At 36.4% G+C, this 19,399-nt stretch overlaps 1 protein-coding gene across 27 annotated transcripts in view; it reads right to left on the reverse strand.

Annotated features, from left to right (window-relative positions):
* The window catches only part of adgrl2a (adhesion G protein-coupled receptor L2a), a 113,254-nt gene that overhangs the window by 35,841 nt on the left and 58,014 nt on the right, over nucleotides 1-19,399 (reverse strand). For all 27 annotated transcript variants that reach the window (XR_007932581.1, XR_007932583.1, XR_007932582.1 and 24 more), the window contains exons 4-8: nucleotides 17,399-17,508; nucleotides 10,890-11,690; nucleotides 2,392-2,685; nucleotides 1,797-1,900; nucleotides 1,095-1,280 (exon numbers count right to left, since the gene is read on the reverse strand). Coding sequence is in view for 23 of the 27 variants with exons in the window: in XM_051912303.1 (XP_051768263.1) it covers nucleotides 1,095-1,280; nucleotides 1,797-1,900; nucleotides 2,392-2,685; nucleotides 10,890-11,690; nucleotides 17,399-17,508 (1,495 nt within the window). In the remaining 4 variants the exon portion in view is untranslated. The remainder of the gene's footprint in view (nucleotides 1-1,094; nucleotides 1,281-1,796; nucleotides 1,901-2,391; nucleotides 2,686-10,889; nucleotides 11,691-17,398; nucleotides 17,509-19,399) is intronic.

Here is a 19,399-nt window from a genome sequence, read left to right on the forward strand (position 1 = left end):
GTATATTTATGTTTCAATGTATTTGAAAGTTTGGTTCAATGGAAGGACAGAAATCTCTTAGTTTTTATTAAAAATATGTAGTATTTGTGAACAAAAGTGTTATGGATTTGGAATGGGCTCATGAGTAATTGATGTGTTTAAAAACACCTGTTCAATCCCAACAAATGATTCCTATTAAATATAAGCTCAGCAGTCTTGGAACATGCTAAATAGAGCCATACACCTTTAAAGATCATGTTTGATGAATGTATGCCCCAAGATGCATCATTTATGACTTAAGTAAATATTATATTACAGCCAGTTGTAATCAGTACGGTTGGCAAGTACATAAAGCGGTCTTACATATAGTATGTATTTTAAATGTAATACACAGATTTTAAATAAAACCAGCTAATATTAAATTGGCTTCATTCATTTTCTTGTGACCTATTTTCAGAAAGTTACTGTGGCTGCATTCTAATTTGCATACTTGTAAAATGCACTAAACCATGTACTATTCTGGTGATGTGAAAGTATGAGTGTGCGGTAAGACAGTGTGCTAATATTGGGACATATTACCATGTTATATAATTGTGCCGTGAAACCACAGGCCCCCTTTGTCATCTACCTTTTGTATTTGCATTTAAATTCAAATTGCCCAAATATTCATTATTTCTTAATGTTTTTTTTTTTTTTTTTTTTTTCCAACTTTGTAATACATTTACATTCATGCATCTAAAAACTGCTGTGGCAGCTTCATCCTCATGCCTCACCACTTTTCTACAGCTGAAAAGACCTCTTGTCATGTTATATTAGTTGAAAATGTATGTACAAATGCACACCAGACAAAGTATATCTGCCCTGTGATTTGAGACACACTAATTCTAATTAGACATTCTATGTAGGATGGATACTACGCAAATTGCACTGAGTGATTCGCTTTGGTCTGTGCATTTATTCTATTTCTGATTTTCCAATAGCACAATGGGGTGTAACACAATGAGTTTGATGCTGTTTAACAGTCAAGTGTCCTTTAAGCAAAGTGCCTCTGAAAGAGACCAAGGCATGCTGCTACTTATTAAAAAATCATGTTGAAAATGAAATCCTGTTAATACCTTATTGAAGCTGCGGCCGGTGGAGTCTTTCTCGCTGGGTCGCAGTTCCTGTAACTGAGCGTCTAGAATATCCACCAGCTGCTCCATGAGCCTCATGGTAGAGCTAATGTCACCGGCAAAAATGGCTCCTTTGGTATGTTTGGCCAGCTCGTTCGCCAGGTTGGCTGCGTTTTCCCCACTCCGGATCTGAGAGATTACACAAATTAACCTCACAGCATGGTTCTGAAAAATATCATTTTGTATCTACGAGGCTCTTGACTCCCATTATGACATCATCATGCTGATTCAGCAACAGCCCCCGCGAGCAATTACAGCTATCATTAGAAACTGGTAACACTTTGGAAGAGCATTTAGAAACACTTCCTGGGTTTCAATGGCTAAGGCATTTCTGCTACTTTAGTTCATTTTTGTGTGTGTACTGTAGGAAGTTTGGTATCCCATTGTGCACATCCATTCTATTTACAGGAAGCATCTAACATTAACACAAAAGCACACACTGAAAAGTGCACCAGATCAATCTGTAGGATCCCTATTGGATGTTTGAAGGCTGTGAGTCTTCGTCTTAACAAGAGATAACAGAAAGAATGAGCTCCAAAATATGGCACTGGAGAGTATTTTATTTTTATGACATTATGCTCTAAAAAACTGCCACATTTTTTGTTCCTCGTTCTGCGAGGACAGAAATGTTCTGGAACTACAAACCTTTTGAGCGACTTGATTCACCCAGTGGGACGTACAGTTGCTCAGATCTGGGCCTTTTGGGTTCCAGGTCCCAGTGGAGAGAACACATAGGTAGGAGGCAGTGCCTGTTTAAACAAGGACATCATCATCATCATCATCATCATTATTAGCTGAATTAGTACTAGTAGTCTTTTGTATGTAAGTACATTCTAGATTGTTCAAGCTCTAAAATAGTATTGTTTGACATTTACGATTTGAAGTTGCCAAATAAGGACCGGCATCTTGATTATTATGCTGCTGCTTACCAAATAAATAAATGAATACATGGAAATTAACTATTGTTAATTATTATTAACAATTAAATATCATTAGTAGTAAACACATTCATAAACAAGATGCTTAAATGTGGTAAAATCACTGCAAAGCTTGGCCTCTCATAGCTTTATTGCTTTATTCAAATGTTGATGAAGTTGATCCTAAGAGAATAGACACATTTCCCTGCCTACAGGCTGAACTCATATTAAAATAACTTGTGTATGACTGATAGCAATTCAAAGAGCCCTGAGTGGGAAAAAAAACTGTAGTGTGTTACACTTCAACAGGTACATGCACCCACCTCGAGTTCCTTTGGGGCAGGGTCGTTCCAACAGCATGCCCCTTTGCGTCTGCGGCCACAGTATGTCCCTAAGCTCTACGCTCTCACAGAAGCGCTCAGGTGGAGGGAAGGACTCCAGCGAGGGTGGTGTGGTGGTTTGGGGAAGTACAGCTGGTGATTTGGGTGTCTTATTAACAGCTCTGGTCCCTGTAGTGGTAACAGTAGTCACCTGACCTCTCGGTTGAGTAGTGGTTGCTGTAATGGTTGTTGGTTTTAGTAACTTTGGTGTTGTGGATGCCTCTGAGATAGGTGGTGCTAAAAAGAATAGTGGGTAAAATTAGTTTTTTTTTAAAAAAAAAAAACATTTTTTAACCTGAGATATAATTCTCACTGCATAGTGCTTAATAAAAGAGAATAATTATGAAATAAAACATTCAGCTTGCCTACAAGACCTTCAAGCTCTGTTATATCTCAAGAGCTTATTTAAGAGCTGAGTCACAAAGTTGTTTGAACATATTTTCTCTCACCCTTTTTCTTTGCTCTTGTCTCTATATTTCATAATCTTAATATATAACTAATATAATGCCACAGGCAAAAAAAAAACAAAAAAAAAAAAACAAACAAACAAACAAACAAAAAAACATGGTACACATATCAGCGTAAACTGAGCAAAGTTTGGAGGCCACACTTCAAAAATTTAATTATGTTTTTTTTTTTCCCTACCTAGAAAATTATATAATGATAACAAGAAAGACATCCATACATGAATTAAAGGGTCTGAGTCCCAGATAACTCCAAATTATTTTCAGTTTGCATTGGTTCTTCCTTTACAGGGACCCAAAAGAACCTCTGAACTTCACTTTCACAGGCTAACCAGATTCTTTGAATGACAGCGTGCAGCCAAGAAACCCAGTGATGAAGTAGCCCATATGAGAGATTTTAGCACAGTATGGGTTTGCAAGAATCTCCATGTATGTTTGTGAGAGGAAAAAGACCGATCGAGTGAAAGAAAATGCTTTCTTTTTGAGGTTAGATGTGACCTACTGTGCATTAGTGTCAACTGACCAGCCAGAGCTCTGGTTCAGATAAAAACTGAGCAAAAACAGCTGAAACGTCTTTACCTGCAGACCCCGATCTTTACGGTTTTCACCCATGTGTGTGAGTTTTGACACGGTTGGCATGCCTGGCGTGCCATTATTGGCCTTTCACTCCAGATTCTGGCTGTTTGTCATGATGGCTGTAAAACAAGCTTTAGCTCAATGTTCCAGAATTAAACCACAGATGAGAGAAGCCTGTTAAAAGTAAACAGGAAACCACATTCGCAACCCATTTTACTATATCTTTAGCCTAACATAATGCTTAAATAACTATTTGTCTTTTAGGTAACATCCATGCATAGGTTACGTGAGCTAAAAAAGCTCAAAAGACGTTCAGGCGGAATAATGTATACTGATGAATTGTGTATACAAATGTGTATTAAGAAAGCAGACAGTCAATTTGATGTTTTTCATTTTGACTTTAACTACTGATCAGACAAAAATAAAGACCAGTGTCCATTACAAAAGAAGACATCATGAATACAACTTTATGCTTGCATTTTTATTATTATACTTATCTATTATAAACTTCAGTTATTATATTTTACTATGATTTTAATTTATAAAAGCTAGCAGTAATAGTTAAAGGGATAGTTCACCCAAAAATGAAAATTATCCCATGATTTACTCACCCTCAAGCCATTCTAGGTTTATATGGCAATCTTCTTTCAGACAAACACAATCCAAGATATATTTAAAAATATCCTTAGTCCTGCAAGGTTTATAATGGTTGTGAATGGTAACTCACATTCTGAAGACAGAAAAAATGCATCCATCCATAAAAAAAAGTAATCCATATGGCTCCAGGGGTTTAATAAAGGCCTTTTGAAGCGAAGGGATGTGTTTTTGTAAAAAAAAATCCATATATAAAACTAAATTTGAATAACGAGCTTCTGGTGGATGACCGCACGCAGAATGCGCAAGTTGACTTGCGCCAAATGAGTAATCCTCTGACGCGATGTATGACGCAGGATGTAGGAGTATTGTAAGCTTCTCACGGTTCAAACAAAAATGGCTGGGCAACAAACTCAAGCTCCTTTTCTCTTATATCGAAATTCTCTGACATTTCTCTTCAAAATTTCTCGTTTTAGACTTCTAATTTGTGACCAGTGTTTTGTTTTGCTCTCTCCTTTTCACCTCCACGTTCGTCATTGCTTTCGGGTCAAAGGTTGCTCTTCCACCCAAATTGACGTGTGCAATATGAAGCCGTATGGATTAATTTTTTTTATGGATGGATGCATTTTTTCTGTCTTCAGAATGTGGGTTACCATTCACAACCATTATAAACCTTGGAGGACTAAGGATATTTTTAAATAGATCTCGGATTGCGTTCGTCTGAAAGAAGATTGTCATATAAAATTAGGATGGCTTGAGGGTGAGTAAATCATGGGATAATTTTCATTTTTGGGTGAACTATCCCTTTAACAGTGTTTTTAAGAGATCTGTCACTCACTTTTGTAGAAAATAACAAACAAAAACAACTTCGAGAGAAATAAATAAATAAATAAATTCACACATACTTCAAAGCATGAGATATCAGAGTATCTCAGTTCAAGAAGCTATTGAAAGTACTAAAAAGCCCTAAAGACACTGTTCTATAAAGTATTTTAGATTCTTTAGGCTTATAAGTGCCTTTAGATATCAAATGGTACTTTGATACAAAGTACTTTGCTATATACTATAGTATTGAATGACTAACTTATTCATGTACCATGGTGTGTGCACGGTACTCCAAAGAATACCATGGTATTATGGTACGTGTCAAAATAATGGAATTTGTCTAGAAATAGTAGTATTACCATAACACTATATGCTTGGGAAAAAACATCCTAGTACAATTGCACTTTTTGTGAAAGATGTGTTTTCAAACTTTAACACTATTGTCCTTTGTGCTTTAGGTTTAATTTCTGTGTGGGTTGTGCTGTGTCCTTCAACACTGAACATGGGGGCGGTAAATGAATACTTAGTCAGCTTTCTCATAGCACCAAGGTGTCTGTTATTATTTTACAGAACACCTTTGAAATCTGATTTATGGGTAGAGGTATTAATTTTCTCTTTGTTGTAACAAAGGCAGTTTCTCTTAAGATAAGTACGTCTGCAGTGCTGTAATGAAAATGGCTCAAAGGAACCTTCAGTGCAATGTCAAAAAGAAGAAATATTACCTCCACAACAGAGAACAATTTCAACCTAAATATTCAAATTAAGTTGTTGTGATAAGCACCCACATAAATGTTCTAGTATGGTGGGGAATTTCCAGTAACTTCTTTTGTTTTTACATTGAGCTAATGATAATTCTTTTAAACCTTTCCCTAACCCAAACACCCCAAAATTACACATTGCTATTTTTATTAAACCTCATAGGGGTTGTTGGCCAGTCCTAAAAATGTAGGCAAATTCAGAAAACACACACATACCTGACTATAACTATTTAAATGGGGACACACCATAAACTTCTACTGGTGTAAATGTATTACTTTGCATGTATTGTATCTATAAATAGCCCTTTTATTTTTTGAGTGTGAGAACTCCAAAAACTTAAAATAAATAAATAAATAAAGGTTAGGGAGGGGCTAATATAGGAAACGGGCTCAATGAAGTTATGCTGGGTGTGGGGGAGGGGCTAAATGAGAGTTAACTGGGGGAGGGGCTAAATTTGATTATCTGGGGAGGGGCTAAATGTGAGAGGGCTGGTGATGAGAGTAAATGGTTGGGCTGGGAGTTTAAAATGGCAGTAAGAGACAGATTGAGAGGTGTGGGCAAATGTGGAGCTCATGAGGTAGAAATTGGCATCTATTAGATATGGTAGCAGTGGTAGCAAAATTCATAATTTTTAATTCAAGGAAGGTATTCAACAAAAACAGAGGCCACAGAGCAATCTCTCCAAGTGGAAGTAGAAGAGAGACTAAAAATAAAGCCAAATCCATTAGTGGTCTTCTGAACACAAAACAGTATTTTTGCAGGCAGGAACAGAGCAGGCTCTGCATAAATGTTGCTAACCATCAGCAGTGTAATATCACATGGCAATTATCACAATCAGTGTCAAACTAATTCCATTAATGATGAGCAAAAATGAGATTAAGTGGCAAGCAGCGTAATGTGTGTTTTCCACCCCGATTCAGATGGCAAATATAAATGCTGTCTGTCTCTTTCACATCAAGATGATTCCCCATTATGAAAGATGATTCCAGTATGAATATGCTGCTGTTTTTAATCATTTTCTCTTTCAACAAATGGCGCATATGATGTTATTTAGGATTTATCACACTAATATGTTATGCCTGCATTCCACATGAAGGAACAATCTATCAAGCCAGTAAACAAGCAACCAATCTGGCAGGTATAGTATACATTCCACAAATACCTAGTATTATATACATTTAATATTTATATTTTATATTTATTACCGGAAAGTAAAATCCACAAAAAACAAACAAACAAACAAACAAACAAAAAAAAACAACTGCCAATTTCACAGAAAATAAATAGAAAATTAAACAGCACATATAATATTGTTTGATCTCCTGAGATCGCGACCAACATTTTCAGAAGGTTAAACTTCTTCTTTCACTGGTCATTTGCGGAAAATGTTATATTCAACAGAATGTTATATTTGAGAATATTTTCAGTGAAGAGCTAAAAAACCTTACCGTATTTACAGCCAGAATAATGTGATCATTACAGTCTGAGCAAAATTAAAGAGTTTAATTTCTAAATGAATAACACTAATTAAGCCAAACAGTAACAGTGGCAAATGAATAAGTCACAGTTAATACTGACTGCAGTTATTGATATTGGAGTAATTCTGCTCAAGCTGCATTAAGTAAACTAGATATACTGTACACAAGCATAACTGTATTTTTTTTTTTTTTTTTTCCTGAATTAGAAAATAATAATTGATTATTATTGTATAATCTGATGTTATACATTTTTATTTTTCTAGTTATTATTTTCTTTTGCCAACTTAATCAATTATAGTGGTATTAATTGCTTCAAATAAACCTGTCCCTTGTTGTTGTTGGCTTTACATTTTGATCAAACTCTCTTCCATTCAAAGTGAGCCATTCTTGGCCAGAATGAAGTAAAAAAGTCTGGCTATGAATGTCTGTAAATTAGGAATGTGATTTGCCCTAAATAGCCTGACAATTAATCTCATCCCTGAAGAGGAGGAGCTTATATTGTCCTCTAACTTAAAGGGGAGGGGTTCCCTCCATTAAAGGAGAGGCCTTATCATGTCTTACATACTCTAGTGGTTCGTTGTACCAGTGTCTCAAAATCAAGGTAATTTCACAGCTATCAAAGTAAAGTGGAGCAAACATCAACTCCTCAGAGCACAACTCTGACGGCTGTGCGAGTGAGCTGATTATTGAGATGATGAGATAATCACCACATCTAAAATAGAGAAAACACATCAGTATACAAATGATGGCAGATTAGATTCAAGTGGGGATGGGGGGTATCATTCAACTCGCGCACTGCACAGGAGCTAATGCTAGTGAAATTAGCATGTTTTTGTCCTTCATCAGCACTGATTGTAGAGCTAATTACTTCCTTTACAGGCGGCTAAAAGACAGGCAGAACATACACAGGCATATTCAATCAGCCATATCGTATAAGTGTGAACCACAAGTGGATACATTGTGGTAACAATGTGATAACATTTCCTTAATGAAAGATTCGAACCCTCCGAGGTAACACCCTAGGGAAATGTTCAATGAATTTTATATTTAAGCCCTAATACTTTGCATCTGAAGTGATATTGAGTTGATATTTCTTACTTAATTGCTTGCTTGTGCAGGGACAAATTTGTTCGATGGTTTTAATTCAGTGCTAGTAATTGCTTCAGGCTAAAGTAAAGCTGCTAGCACATGCTAGAAATGACTCAGATGATTCTATCCTGATCTCAAAAATAAGTCTGATATAATAAGTAGTGCAGATAGTAATATGATTATGAATGTCATACACAGCCTTCAGAGAGGTGTTTTGGCTCTGTTCAAAAGCCTTGCTGTACAGACACGTTAAAGCAGCGGCTTAAAGGGATAGTTCAGCCGAAAAATGAAATTTCTGTCATTAATTACTTGCACTCATGTCATTTCAAACCCGTAAGACATTCGTTCATCTTTGGAACACAAATGAAGATCATTTAATGAAATCTGAGAGCTTTCTGTCCCTCCATTGACAGCCTACGCAACTACCACTTTCAAACCCTAGAAAGGTTCCCATCATAAAAGTCCTACATTTAACCTCAGTTTTATGTAGCGACGCGAGTGCTTTGTTTGTGTGTGTGTGTATATATATATATATATATATATATATATATATAATTTTTATTTACAAAATATTAATCTCCAACATGCATTTACGAGAGCACCACGATGCATGTGTGTTGTGTCAACTTGAGAGCAGACGTTGTTGTGTGAATGAGCATTGTAGATTAATATTTTGTAAATAAAGTTGTAAATTATGTTTTTTTTTTTTTTGTTTTTTGCACAAACAAAGAACTTCATACAACGAGAACGCCACTTCATAAAACTGTGGTTAAACCACTGGAGTCACATTGATTACTTTTATGATATCTTTACTACCTGTCTGGGGCTTGAAAGTGGTAGTTGCGTAGGTTTGTGAATGGAAGGACAGAAAGCTCTCAGTTTTCATTAAAAAATCTTCAAAATATCTTCATTTGTGTTCTGAAGATGAAGAAATGTCTCACAGGTTTGGAAAGACATGAGGGTGAGTAATTAATGACAGAATTTTCATGTTTGGCTGAACTAACCCTTTAAATGAAATGGAACCTTATAAGTGGATGATTAACAAAAAAAAAAGCATTCCTCATGTGAGGTGCATGGAAGACTTAAATTACAATTGATTTCAAAATGGTATGAAATTAACATATTCTTAGTTAATGCGATAATGCAGATAATGCAAATATAACTTTTTTATATAAATGTTTCTCAATAATTAATGAAATATACACTATCAGGACATTATCTGCTAAGTTTACGGACATTTTGTTTAACCCTATAAAAACAAAACAACACAATGCAATACATAATTCAAAATACGGGTAAACGCCTGAAAAATTAATATAGAAAATTGCTTCATATTAACACAGTACATCAGGCCTTATTTTTACAGACTTTTCTTAGTGAATGTGTATTTATCATTTATAATAAATAAAAATGTATAATTTACAAATAACATTTCTGTCAATAAATACATTGTCTTGGATCATTTTTTTTTTTTTTTTTCACATAACTCTTTTTTGAATAATGTATTGTGGGATCTCTTTCTCTATAAAGGATGCATGTGATGCTGCCTTGAAATTTGGTCAGTTAAAAAAGCTTCAGCCTTCAAATCAGAAGCACACCTATGTATGATGGCTGGTTAACAATGTAACAGGTAGCCTTTTAGGTGCTTTTGGATGCTATAAGCAGCCACCAAATAATTTGAGGCTACTAGCCAACTTCTATCTTGACGTTTAGCTGATCCTTTTATCCAAAAGACTTTATTCAAAATACACTCATTATGGGTACAGTTTCACGATGGCCCTGGGTACAGTTACTGCGTTCAGTGTCTGCACAAGCAGATTCATCAGTAAGGTAGACACCACTGGGTCTCAGCTGAAGAAAGACACTCATATTTTAAATTCTTAAGCCCCAGTAATCTGTGTAAAGTTGTTTGACCTCTATGCTTAGCCAAGTCTTTCTGGAGTAATGCAAGAGTCTCGGCCTCTAGGCTGAGCTGGGATTATGGTAATTACAGTTATTATTTTTTCAATGTAAAGATGATCTGACACATAGTATGGCCATCTTCTCCCAGCTCTTGACAGCTAAATTAAAAACAGGCTACGCTGATGTGACCTTCGGGACTGATCCGGTCTCAATGGAGAGCCATCTCTCAACTCAGACACATTGAGAGGCCTGCGAGCAAAAGTGTAAGTTGTTTGTTTTGAGGTGGTTAGGGAACGAGATCCACTCTACTGGGGGAGAGCCACTGTTGCCGCAAAGCTGCCGACGTACCTGTCCAGACAGGTAACCCTCTACCAATGAGGGAAGCGGTACCCTTCTCAGTGGGACTGTGGGAGGGAGTTTAGCCTCAAGAGTCTAAACACTGGGGAGGGATAGCTCTGTCTTTTGAAACCTCAAGGGACGCGTCTCTTATTATATGCTAACAACGCCTATGATGTTGTTTACTGCTGAGACCCACCACTTCACTCTGAGATGTTGCTTGCACTCGAGAAAGGTTTCCGGAATACATCAAGCACATATTAAATCTGAAATTAAAAATCAGTCATCCGTGACATTTGACACACAGACTCGGGTGCCAGAGGAATACCAACTCAGTGGCTGAAATCTCGCGACCACTTAGACAGATATCCAGAGGGACTGTGTGTGTGCGGCTAGAAGGATTCGAGATGGGGCTTACCGTGAGCTGGATCAGGTGGTCCAAACACCAGATTGTACCGCAGGATGTAATAGTTATTCCACACATACAGCTGGTTGTCTCGGGGGTTGTATTCCACAGCGGCAATATACTGGTACTGGTTGGGGAAGTGGATGTCGACGTACTCGCCTCGGTTCAATTTGGTGTTGTACATGTAGTCAATCAGGCTCTTGCTAACCTCGCTCTCGTTGTCTTCATATGTGGATCGGACAACATACAGAACCCCGCAGATCATGAAAGCATTGGAGGCCGAGCGCTTGTCGTATGTGGTCTCCCAGGTTGCCTCAAAGCGAAGGGTGTAGGGGTTGAGCTGACTGATCACCATCATACCGTTGTTCTGCTCAGTGGCGTAGATCACCCAAAGGCCATTTTCATCTACCGCCAAGTCGATGTCTGTTTTCCCGCCCCACTTATAAGGTGAGGTGTCATGATAATTTGCGTTATTTATAATTGCCTCCCCGCTTTTAATTCTGGTCCGAAGGTCAAATTTAACAATGTTACGAGTCCTTTCCTTGTTAAAAAACACTGCGCCATCGTATACAACAAATCCTGTGCCGTCAACCCGATGGGGGAGTTTATATGTCGTAGTCTGTCGAGAGTTTTGAAAGTCGTCGAGCGAGTTGTACTCAATAAGTGTATCTGTTCTGTAAGGGGTCCAGGGCATGAAATAAACCTTGTCTCCTGCCTGGAGGGGGTCTTTGCACCACGACCCCGCTTGTTGCTCCGCCTCGTAAAGAAACGACGGATCTCCAACCGCTTTCAGAGTTCCGGGACAAACAAAAACTAGTGATGGGAAGAACAGAGCAGAAAACAGTCAAACGTAAGCAAACACAGCTTACGCTAGTTGAAAGCAGAGGGCAAAGTGCCGTCTGACTCTACATCACTCTGATAACTGGGTAGTCGGTGAAGACAGAAACACACACTAAGAAGTCTAACAGCTACCCATATTCACAAGCAGTAAAAGGTGCGAAGAATCTGCATCTGAAGGTTATTGAAGCTTAATCGGAAGCAAAAACAGTTTTTATGTGTCCGTAAGCAAACAGTTTCGGCTCACTGCTGCTTGGACATACTGAAGGGGAGTGATGGAGAAATCAAACCACAACCAAACACAAAGGAAAAAAGGAAGGAATACGACAAATCTGCCCTGCAAATAAAAGCAGACAACTAAATAAGGCTTGAGAAAGACACAGAGAAGAGCAGCATACAGGCAGTCTGTGTCCTGAGACAAGTTTTTCCACAGTATTTTTTTTTTTTTTTTTACATCTTTCCTACGGGCCTAATGTTGCAATGATTTTACAGCATAAAGCATTTCCTTTCTTCTTAACAAAGACATAATAATCAAACATGTAGAAAGGGTAAAGTGAGAAAGCAAGAGAGACAGAGACAGAGAGAGAGAGAGAGAGAGAGAGAGAGAGAGAGAAAGAGACAGAAAGACAGAAAATTAGAGGAAGGGAAAGCGAGAAACAGTAGAGGCTGTGTAAGTCTAGAGTAAACCTGTTACCAGAGCATGCTGGGAGTGTGGAGTGGGACTGGGGTTCGAACAGGCAATAAAAGAGTGTGGAGGAAAGGAAGAGGAGGGGGAAATGGGGCATTTGTACCCTCGGCATTACCGCTAACATTTAACTTGTGCTTTATCATTTTCTTTTAAAGCTTCCCTCCGATTGCTGCTCGTGCACTGACCTTTACTAAAAGACCCTTTCTGCTACTGCCTGCTATCAGAACAGCAAGAGTGGGCACAGGAAGGTTTTACAACCACAAAAAATATATATAAATATATATATTAAAGAAAGAAAAACAAGGAGCTGATTGTGTCAGTGATTTACCTTTTTGCTCCACTTCTATTTTAAGCGTTGGAAGAGAGAATGAAAGGAGTGCAAGGGGAAAAAGAGATTAAAATGAATTAACCATCATGTCCATGATCACATGCAGTTAACATGTCATGAGGTTACGGGCATTATGCACAGAGCTACAGCTGTCAGAGGAGGAAGAGAACGCAGTTAGACATCTTCAACATGAAAGAGAGGCAGGTTAAAGGGTGTTCTGTCACAGTACAAAAGGACAGCGTATGTGGCATTGAAGACGAATCAATCTGTTGTTGTCGAGGGAAAGCTGCGGGGAAATACACGGGCTGAATTCTAGATAGCGGCGTATAGATTTTCATAAGAACTCAGGGACATCGACCAGGGAAATCTGAATTCCAGGTGGACAGATGGTAAGTTGTGCTGGAGGGAAACTCAAAACCAGAAAAATAAAGCTGTTCCTCTACACTCTACAGATCCTCTCCAAGCACAGAGTTCTTGTCAGCCCTTCTAGGCTTTATATAAACACTTGAATAGTCCGGTATGGCATAAAGTTTGTCAAATATAGTCATACTTTTTAGAAAACCATGTTTTAATTTTTCGGTTTTCAAGTTGGTACTTTTGACAACACTACACTGAATAACAGTGCAGTGCCAGTTCCAAATTTTACTGACAGCTTTTTCCATGGATAATAACTTTCTTAAACATAACTTTCTAAATATAAATAAAAAAATACATAATCATCAGTGTACCGCTTATTTAGATTTTTCAGATCTTTTTGGCTGAAAAGGTAATGCTTGTTTTAAATAACTTTTTTTTTTTTGTGCATATAATTCCCAAACAACTAATTTACTAGGATATAATGCTAGTAAGATTTAAAAAAGGGCTAAATTCTTGTCGTTATGGTTTTGTACAGGCCAATACACTGTCCTTCCAAATTTTTTCATAGCACCAGATAAAGAGAGACATATAGAGAGACAGAAAGACAGAATGTAGACAGACATACAAAGAAAATCTTGACAGTCTTCAGGAGTTTTATCTCATGAAGGCCATCCTCAGCAGCAGTATGTTAAATAATCCAAAACGTGAACATTTCCAACAATCTAAAGCTACATTTCTCAGATTTCTTTCTTGTATTATTATGATCGATCTACTAATGGTGTCCATTCTCTGGCCACAAGGTCCTTGAAACACTGAGCATGGTCTTCTTTTTTATTAAAGTCACCATTTTGTATAAGAGCTCTATTTAACATTTGAATGGATCACATAAACCTATCCAGAACACAGAAAAAAAAGACATAGAAGATATGACAAAATATATTTTGCAGAAAATAAATTGTAGGACCATTAATATCTATTTATTTTACTTTTTTGCAAAGTGTCATAACTTAGAGTGTAATTATTTGTATGATAGTTTTGATAGTATCTGTTGTGCTGCCTTTAATTTATGCTGATTTAATAAAGAAATACTATAATAAAAATACTGTATTATAGTACTGATATTATAATGAGAATCACCATTGAGAATAATAAAAATCGCAAAGAATAAAACTCCCATCTGGATGCATTACAGTAATAATATTTTGGTGGGAAAATATGCTTAATTGTCTTGAAAATAATATCATAATGCAGAAAAAAAAAAAAAAAAAACATCTTAATGGTCCATAAAATTGGTTTCAATTTCTTTATGCAAATTATATTTTTCATTTATTTATTTTATTTTATTTTATTTATTTATTTTTCTGTACTTTTGATTCTGGGGTGAATTTAGATTCTGGACATGTTTACATCACATAATTCAGTGTTTCATTAGTTTGAACCCACAAGCTATGTTATGCTGATTATAGCATAAAAAATATGGCTTTAATAATGAATGAATGAATGAATGAATGAACAAATAAATAAATAAACAGAGCTCTTACCCATTGAAAAATAAAATAAGAACTAAGTAAGTCTTTATAGTTCTGGGTTACTAATGAGGTAGGTTACAACTAATGGGGAAAAAATAAATAAATAAATAAAAATGGCAACATCCATACATGAGGCAAAACATTTATAGTTTAGTCAGCCAACAGAATATGGCTGGATCTCAGAGTATGCAGTACACTTAATACTGGGACAAATCCTGTTCTCTGAGATCCCATCGGCCAAAGAAAATCATGAACATTCCACTGTTGCAACCAAACAAGACCGAATAAGAAAATAACTTCAAGTTGAAAAACAGCATTCAGCAGCCTGAGGGTGACATGAGGGCTCTGGCGTCCTAGGGAGTCAAACTGTGATTAGTAAATAAAACTGTTCCGGACCGCCTGGAAATGCCTAGAGGAGGTAATGCAAAAATATTAAGACATTAAGACACAATAACAACACAAAACAATGTATTCTGTGAAGGTGCTCGCTTCAGCAAGGAAAAGGTGAACAATCACAGATATTCCTGGAGAAAAGCTGAAAAACATGACACTTTATGAAACAACAGCTTTCAAAATTTTGTGTGGGATTTTGACTTCAATAACCCATAGATACGGACGTAGATTAAATTAAGCACTAAAATCCAGTGGGCCTCTGTTATTTTGGGATCTTAGAGGGAAATGTGTGGCAGAAGACCCTGTCTGGTATGTGAAGTCTCTGGAAACATTCTCTGAGAAGACGAGACAATTCAATCAGAGAATAATATTACTATCTAATTGTTTAATGGAGCAAAACAATCCATACTCTTAATGTAATGGGAAATCTGAGAATAGAAGTGAGGCGTTTGTTTGGAGTTTGCTCATGTTAGATCCATGTGGAGTCATTTGTCTTTTCTGACAGTCGTATAGTTGCGGTTTCTTACAAGCAAACACAATGATCAAGCACTAACGTAAAATATCTTTGGTCTGTTTATTAGTTGGCATAAAACTGCCATATCTTTCCTTGGCCAAATCATTTTTTAAGGCCAAAGAAATCATGCTGGTCCGTCTCCGAGCAATTATATGACTGGACGTCAGAGAATGTTGCTTTGCTTTCATGTACTGCTGTGATGTTCCTGATAGAATACAGACGGCTAAAAAGTAACTTTTAAAAGGGAGAAAAGCACATTGAAATGGTTTACATTTAACTGCTTACATTTTAGTTTTTTGTCAAATTTAAACAAGGCAGCAAAAAGCATTTTGTACCAAGCTCTGTGCGCTACAATCACACCAAATCCACCGTACAAGGTTTTAGGATACAAATCAAACACTAAAAACTGCATCACAAGAAACCACGAATGACAATTTCTGTCCTGAAGGAAATAGCAGTGCTTGCAAGGCAGCAAATGAATAGTGTTTTAAGTTTTAAGCTTAGATTTGGTGCAAATGAAATGCTGCATCAAAGACACATTTCTGTTTTTATGACACTGTGTGCTTGTTTTATTTTCAAAGACACTGTTTGTAAAAGCAGCTATATATGCTTAAAAAGCATGAAAACAAAACGACCAATCAGAATGCAGTATGTACAGTAAATAAATGCAAGAAAGAAGACTAATCAGAATTCACCGTGCAAATATGTCATCACTGCCATAAAAAACAGCAAAAAAATATACAGTCTTGCAAACACTGATATTGATAATTCAGTGCATATAAAAAGTTACTAATGTGTATATATGTATATATATATATATCTATATATATATATATATATACACGCACATAAAATAAAAATAAAAATAAATTATATATATATATATATATATATATATATATTTACACATAATAATAATAATAATAATATTTCCACATTATTTTAACGAATATTCACTCATTCAAATATGAGTAATTTTTGTCTCAACAGACCACATAACCTTCTTCCACCTGTTTCTGGCAAATTGTAGCCAAGATGTCATATGACTTCTTTTTTTAACAACAGTAGCTTTATCTTTGTCACTCTTTCATAAAGCCATGAATGGAGAAGCACCCAGGCAACAGTTGTTGTATGCACAGTCTCCAATCTCAGCCACTGAAGCTTGTAAATCATTGGTCTCTTGGTGGTCTCTCTCCCCAGACTTACACGGTCACTCAGTTTTTGAGGACGGTCTAGGTAGATTTACAGCTGTGCCATGCTCTTTCCATTTCTTAATTGTTGATTTAACTGTACTCCAAGGGATATTCAATGACTTGGACATTTTCTTGTATCCATCCCCTGCCTTGTGCTTTTCAATTACATTTCACTTTCACTGCTTGGAGTCTGAAATTTCTGCAATAATGACTCACCAGAAGTTGGGCCTTCTAGATAGAGCTGTATTTATAATCAACTGAAACCACTGAACTACTCACAAGTTATTTAACACTGACTTCAAAAAACAAATTGGCTATGCCAATGATTATCTATGTGTGTCATTTAAAAGAAAGTGATTTTTTTTTATTTTATTATCTATCTATTTATCTATCTATATCTATCTATTTATATATTTTTTAACTATTTTACTTTTGACAAGAAAAATTCTCTTTTTTTTTTTCTTTTTTTTTTGATAAGTGAAAAAACATTAATTAAGCGCATTGCCAATAAAATGACAAAACCTGAAAAAAGTGACTACTGTACATGTTTTATAAGCACTGTATTATCAAGGACAAAAATGGAGAATTACATATAAAGGCACAACCATAAAAAGGGCTTTTAGTTTTAAACATAAAAATATATATATATATATATATATTTAAAAAGATGGCTCATACTTACTGTAGGGAACACATTCATACTGGACTTCAAGGTACTTATACGTTCCTGGGCAGGGGTCAGGAAAAACATCTGGTCCAGTGATGACGATGCATTGCGTTCTGTTGTTACACCTGAACGGAGCAAGAGAAAAATAAGAAATCTGATGAGTAAAACATTAAAGAAAATAATTTACAGAGTTTAAAGGAATGTTCTGGATTTCTGGAGGGTTGGTGGGGGAAGCTCAAGCAACATAATTTGTGGTGTAATGTTGATTACATTGGAAAATAAATGTGAATAATTTCTACATAATGTCACTGTAACTTTTTTAACTTAGAGGGCATTTACACAACACCATTTCAACTAAAAAAGAAAAACATTTAATGTGTTTTGGCCATTCATTTTCACGACAACAGTGTTTTGGGGCCCTGAAAATGCAAACTTTGTGCAAGTTATTAAAAACTTTGAGATACCGTTATCGTCTCTGTGTAAACAACAAAACCGTGAGAATGTGTGAAGTCATGCACATTCAGTCTATATGCACATAGTGTTTCTTTACAAAATGACATCACCAACTACTGGCCTGGCATGCATAATACAGCATTTTTAGTCATCTTCACAGATCCATGTGAACGAGGATTGTTATAACAATGTTGAGAAAAACGCAAAAGATTAAGTAACATTGTCGTATAAACATACCCTAAATTATTTCACTAACTCCGCTGATAAAGCTTAACTTGTATTGAACCCTGAACATGCCTATATCAGTCAGTGAATACAATAGCTGCTCTTGTGGCTCGCAAACCAAGAGCGACCCTGCAGACACAGCTGATGGACGGACGGATGGTAGCCCAGAGCAGCAACCAGATAAAAGACGGCAGGAATTAGCGGAGCGGATAGATGCCAAAGTGGCCCTTTTCAACCCAACGACAAAGATAAACAGCCTCATCTATGAGTGTTCATACCTGCCAGCACATGAGTTATACATCTGTATGAATCCCCCCTAAGGCCAGGCTGATTGTACCTATGATGGATTCATTTTCCCTATATGCCATTTCACTCAGAATGAACTAACCATCCCTCCACTGCCTGTTTAACAGGAAGTCATGCAGAAGGTGGTTTATGTGGGTTCTAGGAACTAAAATTAAGCACATCAATAAAAGATAAAGTGCAGAAATGATCTCATGGCTTACAGACACAGTGTACAACGAGATGCTGGAAAAGTATTGTCCATCAATCTGTGTCACGTTGTTCCTGAGGACTGCATCAATGCTGTCCACTGGCTAAATCTGCTAAACACTTACAGTACATTTTTCCTTAATAATGGTTCAATTTATATCCAAAAAGGTTTTAAAGCCTTAAATATCTGTTTTTGTTGTTTGTTTGTTTTTTTTCTCTAGTTCTTTATAAACCCTAAACCTTTATAATAAGAAATGTTATATATATATATATATATATATATATATACTCTTGAATTTCCTGAGCACATATTTTTTATTAATTCCATTGTTAAAAACAAAACGTTCAGCTTTGCCATCACAGGAATAAATTGCATCACAACATCTATTTTAAATTTTAATAATATGTCATAGTAATACTGTCTTTACGAATTTGATCAAATAAATGCAGCCTTGGCGGGGCTCGACAATACTGCCCGATGGCCGGGGACCAGTGTAAACGAGGCATCGGGACAGTAGACGGAACGACCACTTGCCCGATCGGGCCAGTGCTGTAGGGTGTGCGATAAATATCGTCTATAATATCGTAATTGTTGATTTAACGATCTAAAATTACCGAGTACTTTACAAAAAACGAACAAAAACACACCCATTAAGTGCACGTATGCACTACGTGACGTAGTAGCTAGTGCGCGTGCATATTAGTGTACGCTTTCACTGCGTGATTTAGTCTATTAAAATGCCTTTAGAATGCCCCAGAATTCAAGATAAGGGGCAAAAAATCCCCCTGTATATCTTTTAAATTTATATCATTTAACAGAGTTTACCAATATTACACAAAGCGCCG

Source organism: Ctenopharyngodon idella, chromosome 11 (assembly GCF_019924925.1).
Source record: "Ctenopharyngodon idella isolate HZGC_01 chromosome 11, HZGC01, whole genome shotgun sequence".
Lineage (NCBI taxonomy): Eukaryota > Metazoa > Chordata > Actinopteri > Cypriniformes > Xenocyprididae > Ctenopharyngodon > Ctenopharyngodon idella.